This window comes from Pseudophryne corroboree, chromosome 6 (assembly GCF_028390025.1).
Source record: "Pseudophryne corroboree isolate aPseCor3 chromosome 6, aPseCor3.hap2, whole genome shotgun sequence".
NCBI classification, from domain to species: Eukaryota; Metazoa; Chordata; class Amphibia; order Anura; family Myobatrachidae; genus Pseudophryne; species Pseudophryne corroboree.
The window spans coordinates 746,202,124-746,216,435 of NC_086449.1; the positions used below are offsets into that span (position 1 = coordinate 746,202,124).

The 14,312-nt window shown below is 43.5% G+C and overlaps 1 protein-coding gene across 8 annotated transcripts in view; it reads left to right on the top strand.

The window, feature by feature from the left end:
- The window catches only part of CALD1 (caldesmon 1), a 267,520-nt gene that overhangs the window by 245,363 nt on the left and 7,845 nt on the right, over positions 1-14,312 (top strand). For all 8 annotated transcript variants that reach the window (XM_063928509.1, XM_063928507.1, XM_063928506.1 and 5 more), the window contains 4 exons: positions 2,123-2,195; positions 5,360-5,497; positions 6,333-6,428; positions 10,116-10,196. In XM_063928509.1, coding sequence (XP_063784579.1) covers positions 2,123-2,195; positions 5,360-5,497; positions 6,333-6,428; positions 10,116-10,196 — 388 coding nt within the window. The remainder of the gene's footprint in view (positions 1-2,122; positions 2,196-5,359; positions 5,498-6,332; positions 6,429-10,115; positions 10,197-14,312) is intronic.

The following is a 14,312-nucleotide window of genomic DNA, read 5'->3' on the forward strand; positions in this document are numbered from 1 at the left end:
TATGGCAATGAGTATTGATTTCTTGTGTGCTGTGATATTCTTGCGATCTAAACCTCACCCGTTGCAGCCTTCTTATTTATATAAAATGCTGTAGCATTGATTCACAAGTAACAGATAAAACACCTTAGACTGTAGTTTTTTTTCATATATATCATATAGGGGTCTATTTAATAAGCTATGGAGACAGATAAAGTGGATGGAGATAAAGTATCAACCAATCAGCTCCTAACTGTCAGCTGATTGGCTGCTACTATATCTCCACCCGCTTTATCTCTCTCCAAGGCTTAGTACATAGACCCCATAGTATGTGATAGCTTGCAATAAAGGCCTGGATTTTAAAATTCTAAATGACAACAAAAATAAATATTATGGTATTTTGCATATGGAGATCTCATTTGAGTGACTCTAAACAATTAAATTATGTTTATGGGAAATAAAAGTAGTAGCAGCATTCATGGTATTGACAGAATAATTACACACATATGTTAGATGTACTGCCCATTTCCAAAATGTTACTTACATATACCTGACGCTGCTCTGCTTAATACTGTCCCCTGCCCCAGCTGTGTACTAATGTAATGGTGTGCAGACCTGATCGCTGCTGTGTGAATTCGCAAGGCGGATGATTATTGAACAACTGCACATGTGTACGTATCGTAGTGCGCCCGCGCAAGGACAAACTGCGTAAAAAATAAGCGTCTTTTTTGATCGCTAGGCGAACGCAGGTTGATTGACAGGAATCCGGCATTGGGTGGTGGCAACTGCCCATTTTACATAGTAACATAGGGGGTCATTCCGAGTTGATCGCTCGCTAACTATTTTTGCGGCGCTGCGAACAGATAGTCGCCGCCTATAGGGGAGTGTATGTTTGCTTTGCAAATGTGCGATCGCACGTGCAGCCGAGCGCTACAAAAACGTTTTGTGCCGTTTCTGAGTAGCTCAGAACTTACTCAACCACTGTGATCACTTCAGTCTGTTCTTGCCCGGAATTGACGTCAGACACCCACCCTGCAAACGCTTCGACACGCCTGCGTTTTTCCAGCCACTCACAGAAAATGGTCAGTTGACACCCACAAACGCCTTCTTCCTGTCAATCTTCTTGCGATCGGCTGTGCGAATGGATTCTTCGTAAAATCCATTGCACAGCAACGATCTGCTTTGTACCCGTACGACGCGCCTGCACATTGCGGTGCATACGCATGCGCAGTTCTGACCTGATCGCAGCGCAGTGAAAAATCCTAGCGTGCGATCAGGTTGGAATGACCCCCCATAGTTTCTGAGGTTGAAAAAAGACATTTTGTCCATCAAGTTCAACCTGTTAGTGGTCTCCTACAATGAAGTATTATTAGGACTAATTTTAACTGTGGTGAATGTTTCACAGTAAACTAAAATACTTAGTTTTTTATTACTATAGTACATGATTTACCCACCATAACCCTGTATATCCTTATACATTAGGAATTTATCATGCCCATTCTTAAAAGTAATGACTGAGTCCACCATTACTACTCTCTCAGGCAAGGAATTCAGGCAGAAATGTTTTCTGGAAGTGTCAGGAAAAATGCAGGCGTTACCAAGCATTTAAGGGTGTGTGATGTCAGCTCCCGCCCAATCAGCCTGTTTTTTTGGCATTGTAGGAGTAGGTCCTGGGCTACGCACAGACTGGAAAAAACATTCAATGGTGAGTGAGTTGCGAACAGATTTTCAGCTGACCGGCGTTTCGCACAGCGTACGCAGACTTGCACAGGGCGGAATTTCACTCTGGCTTGTCGGCGACTATCCGATCGCAAACTTCTGCAAATTCGCAGAGGAGCGATCAGGTCTGAATTAGGCTCTTAAACACACTAATTGTCTATAAAAATATTAGGTAAATCAGGTCTATTTTCATATCGGGGGCTTGTTGAACTGTCAGCACCAATTCATTAATCAGGTCTATTTTCATATCGGGGGCTTGTTGAACTGTCAGCACCAATTCATTAAATATTTGGGATCAGGAATTGGAGGTATTAATATGCTACAATATTGCTTAAGTAATTGTTACTACATATTTGGCCTTGTGACTGTCTTCTATATAAAAACAAATATTTGTTGTAGTATCTAAAATGCAAAATTTTTCCTTCAGTGTTAAAGCTGCACAGCCAGCGGTGGTGTCAAAGATTGACAGCCGTCTCGAGCAGTATACCAGTGCGATTGGGGTAAGTATAGTAACTGGCCCTACGTGTACTGGCAGAGATGTGTTATGTATCCTTTCTATAGGAGAACATGCTTTGGGAGCCAGACTGATAATGATAGGACTAATATAAGTATATAATATAAATATATAGGTCCTGAGTTTAAGCATACTAGATAAAGATCCTTCTCTGTGGTCGTCATGACGTCTTCACCAGTTCTCTTTAACTAGTATCATGCCCCTTAGGCCCAGATTTATCAAGCCTTGGAGAGTGCTAAATTACACTGTGATAAAGTACCAGCCAATCAGCTCCTAACTGCTATGTAACAGACTGTGTTTGAAAATGACAGTTAGGAGCTGATTGGTTGGTACTTTATCACCGTGCAAGTTATCACTCTCCAAGGCTTGATAAATCTTGTCCTTATGGGTCCTAAACACTTAGCGATTACACTGAAAGATATGAACAAGATAGTTCATTGATGAACGAGATATCATTCATATCTTTCAGTGTGTATGCACCAATGATGAACGAAACACGGCCTCGCGTTCGTTCGTTCATTGTTGGTGCCGGATCGTTTATACATGCATGCCAATAAGGACAATCTCGTCCATATTAGTATGCAGGGCTATGTGGTCGGGTGACGGGGGGAATGAAGAAACTTCACTCCCCCCCATCACACCAACTCCCGCCACTGGGTCGTCCGTCGGCCGTATCAGGCATCGGGCACCTCGGCGGCAAATCTGCCAGTGTGTACAGATATTTAGTCTTATGGAGCAGCCGGTGTCAGTACCACAAATGCTGCAGGTGATTGCACCTGGGGTGAAGGTTCATTCAGTATTTGGGGAAGGTTTACCCTGAAGTTGATGGTCAGAGTGAGGCAGTCCAATTATGAATACTTGGAACTATGTGCTGTACTGGGAATACCTTCAAAAAGCTATGGTACAGGATATTATCATTAAATAGAATGATTGTTACTCAGCATGTTGCAGGGTGGTGCAAAGCTTGTGAGCCGCACAGATAAGTCCAATTATAACACCACCTCAGAGGTGATGGCAGGGGACATCGGTAGTTGCTGGTTCATACATGCACTCAGACAGACAGACAGACAAGTGTAATGAGAAAAGTTTGCACCCTGGGCACAGTTTTTTAATAACTGTCCCTCTTGGCAAATGTTGGTCACTCCCCCTTTTCACCATGGGATATCTGCCTATCACTAGCCTATGCACCAAGATTATGACATATATTGTGCAATATAACATTTGTAAAATTGCTAAAGGGGCGGCATTATGACCATCACACCATACTGTGAGCTACACCTCAGTTATACACTCACGTTACCACTTCCATAATCAGCCACAGGCTCCATTCACAATTTTCAAATTTTGCAACCAACACCTGTTTTTTTTTATTCCCCAGTGTGATACTATACCCCCATCCGAATTGTGGGGGTATAGTATCGAACTAGTCCGTCAATAGTCTGTGCTGCTGGCAAAATAGATCTAAAACACAAAGTAAACTTGCAGTACTCTGAGGGGTCTATTTACTAAGCCGTGGATGGAGATAAAGTACTAGCCAATCAGCTCCTAACTGTCATTTTTCAAACCCAGTCTGTGACATGGCAATTAGGAGCTGATTGGTTGGTCATTTATCTCCTTTCCACTTTATCTCTCTCCAGTGCTTAGTAAATAGACCCCTACCAGAAGTGCAAATTCAAAAGGAATCAATAAGCTTGATTCTGATTTGTATGTGAAGCAAAAACAAGCAAATAACTGTGCACCTGGGCAACACTATACCGCACTGCTGGTGGGGCAGATGTAACATGTGCAGAGAGAGTTAGATTTGGGTGGGGTGTGTTCAAACTGAATTCTAAATTGCAGTGTACACATATAGCTGGCTAACATTTATGGGCTACATGCAAAAGCAGCCAGTATTTACCCTGCACAGAAACAATATACATGTATTTGCTCCTCTTGCATTGCTACACGGATTGTTCCAGAAACAAAGTTACTTACTTTTTTGCTTTACTTTCAAATTAAAATCAGGCCCTATGTTTTTGTTGTAAATATGAATGAAGTAAAATAGTCTCAAGAAAGGGTGATCCATAGGTATGGAAACACCCTTATAAAAAGGAAATGGGTAAGGAAATACTAATACAGTGTCTACACAGAAAAACAATGGCGTTCTTTGTTAGAGATGTTAAAAACGAAGCACACCATTGTCTTTCTTGTGAAATTCTGCATCTGTTTAAAATGTCACATGACTACCTTCCCAATAAAAAAATTGAGTTGCATCCAAGATGGCTGACTTCAAGATGGCCTCATACTAGTGACATACCCAAATAAGTTTTTTCCCACTTTGACACTGAATTAATATTATCTTACTCATTTCCTTTTTATAGGGGTGTTGCCACACTTATGGACCACCCTGTAGTATAAAAGTATAATTTCCGCATACAGATGGGTTTAATTTACTGGTTTCTGCACGCCCTCCATTTCTATTGTTCCTGGATATGACACAGAACTGTTCTGTGGATCCAAGGGCACCCACTCAACAATAGTTGTTGAGTGGGTACCCTTTAATTGGGAAGTTTTTAATTGATTCAACACATTTCTGTAAAGTAATCCATCTGTATGTTGCTGTTTAATCTCCTCCTTATTCAGATAAGAACAACACTCTAAAACATGTCATGGTTTGCAGCACTTATATCATACCTGCATACTCTCCCGGAATAGCCATGAGTCCCCCAAAAATTGGGCGGCTCTTCCGGCCACCAGGAAAAGTAGGCAAGTCTCCCGCAACCTGCTTACACCTTCCTTTTTAATCACTAGGGGAAAAGTGTTGCTGTATTGGAAAAACTAATTTGTTTGTTCTTAAAATGTATAAAACTTGTCAAGGAAAATAATTGATAGAATTTTTTTATAAAATTCAGTTAAATCCTATATAATAAAAGGTTAACGCTCACCTCTGTGGGGGGGAATACAAGTGTTTTGCTCGCTGGCAGCCATTAGATGGTGCCCAACAGAGCAATTCAATTGTTGCTCCGATCGGGTGTGCACAGCCGCTGGCGCTGACATTACTATTATGTTGTTTTGTAATTTTTACGGGCTGGTAACTAGTTATCCAATAAGACCCCAACAAAAAAATCCAAAGTTGTCCCAAAAGATATTTATTTAATTTTTCTCATTCAGAGCAACAAAGGCCCCAAGCCTGCCAAAGCTGCCCCCACTGACCTCCCGCTGCCAGCTGACGGTGTCCGCAATATAAAGAGCAGGTGGGAGACAGGAAACGTATTCTCATCTCCGGGCGGTGTAGTGTCACCAAACAAGGTAATCACAGCTTGCATAGGTGGCAAAATATTGTCCGTTTTATGTTTGTGCTCCATTGTGGCTTGTGTCTGTATTTGATGCCTTTAGTGGACTGTATATACTTGCTAAATGCACAGCTTGCTGAGAAAGTCCCCATATTGGTAATCTATTGTACCTTTGCTATATTGCTGATACATTCTGCCTTTTTCACCTCTTCCAGTCACTAACCCTTGAGGTTGTAATGGGCAGTGCCCTCTCTTCCATGTTGCGCCACGCTGTAAATGTTCTTTAGTATGCATGCATCTGACATTATTGGTTAGTTACCCAATTGTGAAGGTTTTGTTTGGTGCTTTATAATAAATATAAATTTTCTACTCTACTGTAAAATTATAGAGGATTACTCCAAAATGTCTCCTTATTCCTGGCAGTACAGTAAGGGAGATGTACTAAGCAGTGATAAAAGTGGAGAAGTGAGCCAGTGGAGAAGTTGCCCACGGCAACCAATCAGCATTGACGTAACATTTATAATTTGCATACTATAAAATTATACAGAGCAGCTGATTGGTTGCCATGGGCAACTTCTCCACTGGCTCACTTCTCCACTATTATAACTGCTTAGTACATGTCCCTAGTCTCATATCTGGGATACCAAGAGCTTCATCAGTTTAACTCTGTAGTGTATTGTGTTTCTTTAGGTCCATAAAATCTATAAAGAACTATACTTCTGTGCACCAAAATGAGCTATCAGTACAGCAGAACCTGCAGAAAGTAATACCTGAGCTTGGAGATTGGAAATAATAAGCAGTGACTATGGGAAACCTTTGCTTGTCTAATGCATAACTGTTTGTATTTCCAGGAAACAGCAGGATTAAAAGTGGGTGTTTCAAGTCGTATTAATGAATGGTTAACGAAAACTCCAGAGACCAACAAATCACCTGCATCAAAGCCTTCAGTAAGTCATAAAATATGATCTGGTCTATGATTTTGCTGAGTAATATAATAGAGTATGGCTATGCAGTATGCAAGTCACGGTGATCACATTAAAATTGGCTAGGAGAGGGATTGATAAAGCTGGATCGTAGCTTAGATCAAGACATTGGGGTATATTCAATTAAAGTCGGATCCATTCCGACATGTATTTGTCGGAATGGATCCGACAACCCCTATTCAATCCCATCTAAAATTCGACTTTTTCAAGTCGAATTTAGATGGGACCCAGAGGAGGAGAGGGGGGGGGGGGGGGGCGAGCCATCGGGGGACAGCCGGCGGGCATACAGGGAGATCAGCGCTACGGAGTAGCGCTGCAGCAGGATGTCACTCAGCCGCCCGACCTCACGGCAGCTTCCACCCGGCTCCAGCAGCGCGCTGGAGCCGGATGGAAGCTGCCGTGAGGTCGGGCGGGTGAGTGACATCCAGCTGCAGTGCTACTGTTGCGCTGATCTCCCTGTATGCCTGCCGGCTATCCCCCCCGTCTCCCTGCGGCTCCCCCCCTTGCCTCCTCTGGGTCCGCATCTCAGTCCGACATCATTTTGATGTCGGACTGAGATGGTCGAAAAGGGGGCCAAAACTTGTCGTATTTGACCTTGTTTTCGACATCAACACATGGATCGGCAGCTATTCCGCCGATCCACGTGCTTTTCGACAAGTCGAAATTATCGACTTGTCGAAAAAAATTAGCAAAATATTGAATAGGTCGAATCAGGATTCGACCTTAAAAAGTCGAAAACTGCCGTCTTTTCGCCAGACGGCAGTTTTCGACTTCAATTGAATATACCCCATTGTTTTTGTTTTACTGTTTTGGCCTGGGAAAATGTTACGCCACATGTGTCCTCATACACCTACACCAAGGGGTAAATTTACTAAAGCTTCTATGGGCAACATCACCTCTTTTCATTTTTAGAAGCTTTAGTAAATGTATCCCCAAGTCTCAATACAACATGTGGCACAAGAGGCCCGACGCGAGGGCGAAGCGCTGAACGGTGTAGCATAGTGACTTTTTCTTTATATTAGTGTCTTATTCGCAGCACAGACACAGTGAAACAACAATTAATCTGCACTAGAGATGCTGGTCTGCAACTTAAACTGCTCAGAAATTAATTTTAAATATGTAAAAAGTTGTAGATGAAGCACAACAGAACAGGGCTTGAGAATAAGCTGCAGCTGCTGCATTGTAGCACTTCGTATACAGATTCATAATCGCACACAGATGTCCAAGTGTCGCATAGCAAATGAATCAGTATCGTCTCGTGAGGTGGTTTTGTTGCATCTGATTGCTAAATTTGTGTATGAGGACACATCTGTATATAACCTGCTCCAGAATCATACTGTATCTAACCTCCTAAGAGATCCTAACAATTGTAAGGACATTTCATGTACAGTAAACCACTTGTTTGAGTCTCCGCATTACCAACCTAACACAATGTGGCAGTTCTTTGGTCACTACACTTTCCTTTTTGGACATTTTAGTCTTTTCACTTGAAAGTTCCAAAAATTGTCTTTGAGGTTCTAAGATGTCTCTTAAGTCAAGTGGGTAATACTTACAGTGAGCTGCATCTAGCCAATGCCACTATTTCTGCTAAGCCAATATTCATTCTATGAATTCATTAAACAGCAGTGACACTATTTCTTTGTTAGCAGATTATTTCCATTATTCTTCCATAACACATCCACGGGTGTAGGGGAATTGTACACATTCATTATTTTTGTTGGATTGGATCACTTGTCATTGTATGTTCTTCTAGGAGCCTTTGTCTACAATATAATACCTATTATCTTTTTCTTACTCTCAATCAGCTGATTTTCTTTCCTTACTCATCTGTCCGTCTGCCCCCCCAGGGAGAGACCTCCTCTTTGATGCCTTACTCTTCTTCCTCCTTCTATCCTTCTTGGATTTTGATTTTTTCACTATGCTGAGAAGGTAAAAATGTTCATAAATGAATACATCACAAACATGAAAATTGATAGCCTCTTATTATATATTAATAATTGGTTTTGGGTGTATTTCACTGGGATATGAGCACTTGTCTTCACTTTGTTTTATTAGTTTTACCTTTGGTCAGGCCTACAACCAACCTGTAACTAATCCATGCGTGATTTCTTTGATAGATTTAAACCAACCTGTAGCTAATCACAATATGAAAATATTTGCATGACTATAAGCAGTATAGTATTTACAGAACCACAATGACCATTACCCAATCAAGGAAGTACAGTAGGACATGCACAGTGTCCAACCTCTAGCCAAGCATAATATTAGAACATTCACATGACTATAAGAGCTTTAGAACATGTACAGTACTAGACCAACCAGTAGCCAATCAGGACATACACAATGATAAATAAAGAAAGCAGCCAATCCAGGTAGCAGTATATACACAATTCTACACCTATCAGTAGCCAATCCGTGCAGTAGGACATGTACAGTGCTTATCCAAGCAGTAGCCAATCCAAGGAGTAGGGCATGCACAGTTCTAGATCAACCAGTAACCAATCTGAGGAGAAGGATATGCACAGTGTTAGACCAACTTGTAGTCAATTATAATATTTAAACCATACCAACCAGTAACCAGTCTGAGTGCTAGAACATATACAGTACTAGACCAACCAGTAGTAAATACAAGGAGTAGAATATGCACAGTACTAGACCAATCAGTAACCATTCAGGTTATATTCACAATGCTAAACCAAATCCAAAGAGTAGGACATGCACAGTTCTAGACCAATCAGTAGCCACTCCAAAGAGTAGGACATGCACAGTGTTAGACCAACTAGATGTCAATTCGAGGTGTAGGCCATGCACACTGCTGGACCGCCTAGTAGCCAATCCGAGAAGTAGGGCATGCACAGTGCTAGACCAACTAGAAGCCAATCCGAAGAGTAGGGCTTGTACAGTGCTGGATCAACCAGTAGCCAATCCAAGGAATAGGACATGCACAATGCTGGATCAACCAGTAGCACATCTGAGTTGTAGAATATGCGCAGTGCTGGACCAACTAGTAGCCAATGCATGCACTGTGCTAAACCAATCATTAGCCAATACGAGAAGTAGAACATGCACATTGCTAGACTAACCAGTAGCCATCACGAGGAGTAGGACTTGCACAGTGCTAGACAAACCAGAAGCCAATTATAGCAGGAAGACATTCACATGACTAGACTATCCTATAGCTATATAGAGCGTTTCATAATTGGGAGACCAACCTATATCCTATATGAATATTAGATGTTTTTGAACGAAGAATTGTGTAGAAACAGCTTCAATAGGGACCTTAAAAGAACTTACACAAGTCTGCTCTTCACAATGTTTTATGAGTTTTTAAATGAACATGTGATGATACTAGGGCCATTTTATAGGTAATCAAATATTAAAGTATTCTGTCTGATCATTTTTTAATGACATCAAATATTTCTTCCATTAATGAGGTGAGACATTGTACCACATGGGAAATTCTAAGTAAATTGGTCATGTTCCTGCATATAAAAAAATCTCCTCCATTTGTATACATTTTCCATCAGTCACGCAATTTTTTTTTTCCATTACAGTCTTACCCACCACACTGTCATACAGCATACGGTAACATAAGGAAATATTGCAAGCAATGTGTTTAAGAGATATATACTTTTATTTCTTATTTTGTAGGATCTAAGACCTGGAGATGTATCTGGCAAGCGTAACATCTGGGAAAAGCCACAAACTGAGAAGCCTGGTTCACCAACCAAGGTGGGCAACGGTCCTTGTATTGGACTCACAATACATTAATTACTAATCAGAAATAATGCAAATTCTCAGCCAATGTTCTGTGATATTTTTCCTACTTCTTCCAATGTAATAATAACTCTCACCAGTAGATTCATAACAATGAATGAACACTGGACCTGATTCAGAGATGTATATATATATATATATATAAAGAAATTCACCCAGCACCAGCTGATAATATTTAAATATCTGCAGCCTCTTATGTGGGTTTACTCTTCCCACAATAAAGAAAACAAAAGAACAAAATTATTTTTCCCCACGAATGGGAAAAAAACAATTTTAGAGGCGCTGATATTAAAATATATTTTCTCTATCGTCCTAGTGGATGCTGGGGTTCCTGAAAGGACCATGGGGAATAGCGGCTCCGCAGGAGACAGGGCACAAAAGTAAAGCTTTCCGATCAGGTGGTGTGCACTGGCTCCTCCCCCTATGACCCTCCTCCAAGCCAGTTAGATTTTTGTGCCCGGCCGAGAAGGGTGCAATCTAGGTGGCTCTCCTAAAGAGCTGCTTAGAGAAAGTTTAGCTTAGGTTTTTTATTTTACAGTGAGTCCTGCTGGCAACAGGATCACTGCAACGAGGGACTTAGGGGAGAAGAAGTGAACTCACCTGCGTGCAGGATGGATTGGCTTCTTGGCTACTGGACATCAGCTCCAGAGGGACGATCACAGGTACAGCCTGGATGGTCACCGGAGCCTCGCCGCCGGCCCCCTTGCAGATGCTGAAACATGAAGAGGTCCAGAATCGGCGGCAGAAGACTCCTCAGTCTTCTAAAGGTAGCGCACAGCACTGCAGCTGTGCGCCATTTTCCTCTCAGCACACTTCACACGGCAGTCACTGAGGGTGCAGGGCGCTGGGAGGGGAGCGCCCTGGGAGGCAAATGAAAACCTATTTGGCTAAAAAATACCTCACATATAGCCTCCGGGGGCTATATGGAGATATTTAACCCCTGCCAGAATACACTAAAGAGCGGGAGACGAGCCCGCCGGAAAAGGGGCGGGGCCTATCTCCTCAGCACACAGCGCCATTTTCCTTACACAGCTCCGCTGGTCAGGACGGCTCCCAGGTCTCTCCCCTGCACTGCACTACAGAAACAGGGTAAAACAAGAGAGGGGGGGCAAAATAGTGGCAAAAATTATATTATAAAAGCAGCTATACAGGGAGCACTTATTATAAGGCTATCCCTGTCATATATAGCGCTTTTGGTGTGTGCTGGCAAACTCTCCCTCTGTCTCCCCAAAGGGCTAGTGGGGTCCTGTCTTCGTTAAGAGCATTCCCTGTGTGTCTGCTGTGTGTCGGTACGTGTGTGTCGACATGTATGAGGACGATATTGGTGTGGAGGCGGAGCAATTGCCAAATATGGGGATGTCACCTCCTAGGGGGTCGACACCAGAATGGATGCCTTTATTTATGGAATTACGGGATAGTGTCAACACGCTAAAGCAGTCGTTTGACGACATGAGATGGCCGGACAATCAGTTAGTGCCTGTCCAGGCGCCTCAAACACCGTCAGGGGCTGTAAAACGCCCTTTGCCTCAGTCGGTCGACACAGACACAGGCACTGATTCCAGTGGCGACGGTGACGAATCAACCGTATTTTCCAGTAGGGCCACACGTTATATGATTTTGGCAATGAAGGAGGCGTTACATTTAGCTGATACTACAGGTACCACTAAACAGGGTATTATGTGGGGTGTGAAAAAACTACCTATAGTTTTTCCTGAATCAGAAGAACTAAATGATGTATGTGATGAAGCGTGGGTTGCCCCCGATAAAAAGATGCTAATTTCAAAGAAGTTATTAGCTTTATACCCTTTCCCGTCAGAGGTTAGGGCGCGCTGGGAAACACCTCCTAGGGTGGATAAGGCGCTCACACGCTTATCTAAACAAGTGGCGTTACCCTCTCCTGAGACGGCCGCACTTAAAGATCCAGCAGATAGGAGGATGGAAAATATCCAAAAAAGTATATACACACATACAGGTGTTATACTACGACCAGCTATAGCGACAGCCTGGATGTGCAGTGCTGGAGTAGCTTGGTCAGAGTCCCTGATTGAAAATATTGATACCCTGGATAGGGACAATGTTTTACTGTCTTTAGAGCAAATAAAGGATGCATTTCTTTATATGCGTGATGCACAGAGGGATATCTGCACACTGGCATCACGGGTAAGTGCTATGTCCATTTCGGCCAGAAGAAGTTTATGGACGCGACAGTGGTCAGGCGATGCGGACTCAAAACGGCATATGGAAGTTTTGCCGTATAAAGGGGAGGAGTTATTTGGAGTCGGTCTATCAGATTTGGTGGCCACGGCTACAGCCGGGAAATCCACCTTTTTACCTCAAGCTACTCCCCAACAGAAAAAGACACCGACTTTTCAACCGCAGCCCTTTCGTTCCTTTAAAAACAAGAGAGCAAAGGGATATTCATATCTGCCACGAGGCAGAGGCAGGGGGAAGAGACACCAACAGGCAGCTCCTTCCCAGGAACAGAAGCCCTCCCCCGCTTCTACAAAAGCCTCAGCATGACGCTGGGGCTTCTCAAGCGGACTCGGGGGCGGTGGGCGGTCGTCTCAAGAATTTCAGCGCGCAGTGGGCTCACTCGCAGGTAGATCCCTGGATCCTGCAGATAATATCTCAGGGGTACAGGTTGGAACTAGAGACAGATCCGCCTCGCCGTTTCCTGAAGTCTGCTTTACCAACGTCCCCCTCCGAAAGGGAGACGGTTTTGGAAGCCATTCACAAGCTGTACTCTCAGCAGGTGATAGTCAAGGTACCTCTTCTACAACAGGGAAAGGGGTATTATTCCACTCTATTTGTGGTACCGAAGCCGGACGGCTCGGTAAGACCTATTCTAAATCTGAAGTCCTTGAACCTGTACATAAAGAAGTTCAAGTTCAAAATGGAGTCACTCAGAGCAGTGATAGCGAACCTGGAAGAAGGGGACTTTATGGTGTCCTTGGACATCAAGGATGCGTACCTCCACGTTCCAATTTACCCCTCACACCAGGGGTACCTCAGGTTCGTTGTACAAAACTGTCACTATCCGTTTCAGACGCTGCCGTTCGGATTGTCCACGGCACCTCGGGTCTTTACAAAGGTAATGGCCGAGATGATGATTCTTCTTCGAAGAAAAGGCGTATTAATTATCCCATACTTGGACGATCTCCTAATAAGGGCAAGGTCCAGAGAACAGCTAGAGAGGGGATTAGCACTGTCTCAAGAAGTGCTAAAACAGCACGGCTGGATTCTGAATATTCCAAAATCCCAGTTAATGCCGACAACTCGTCTGCTGTTCCTAGTGATGATTCTGGACACGGTTCAGAAAAAGGTTTTTCTCCCGGAGGAAAAAGCCAAGGAGTTATCCGAGCTTGTCAGGAACCTCCTAAAACCAGGAAAGGTGTCTGTACATCAATGCACAAGAGTCCTGGGAAACATGGTGGCTTCTTACGAAGCAATTCCATTCGGCAGATTCCACGCAAGAATTTTCCAGAGGGATCTGTTGGACAAATGGTCAGGGTCGCATCTTCAGATGCACCAGCGGATAACCCTGTCTCCAAGGACAAGGGTATCTCTTCTGTGGTGGTTGCAGAGTGCTCATCTATTGGAGGGCCGCAGATTCGGCATACAGGATTGGATCCTGGTGACCACGGACGCCAGCCTGAGAGGCTGGGGAGCAGTCACACAAGGAAGAAACTTCCAGGGAGTGTGGACGAGCCTGGAAACGTCTCTTCACATAAACATTCTGGAACTAAGAGCAATCTACAATGCTCTAAGCCAGGCAGAACCTCTGCTTCAAGGAAAACCGGTGTTGATCCAGTCGGACAACATCACGGCAGTCGCCCATGTAAACAGACAGGGCGGCACAAGAAGCAGGAGTGCAATGGCAGAAGCTGCAAGGATTCTTCGCTGGGCAGAGAATCATGTGATAGCACTGTCAGCAGTGTTCATCCCGGGAGTGGACAACTGGGAAGCAGACTTCCTCAGCAGACACGACCTTCACCCGGGAGAGTGGGGACTTCATCCGGAAGTCTTCCACATGCTGGTAACCCGTTGGGAAAGACCAATGGTGGACATGAT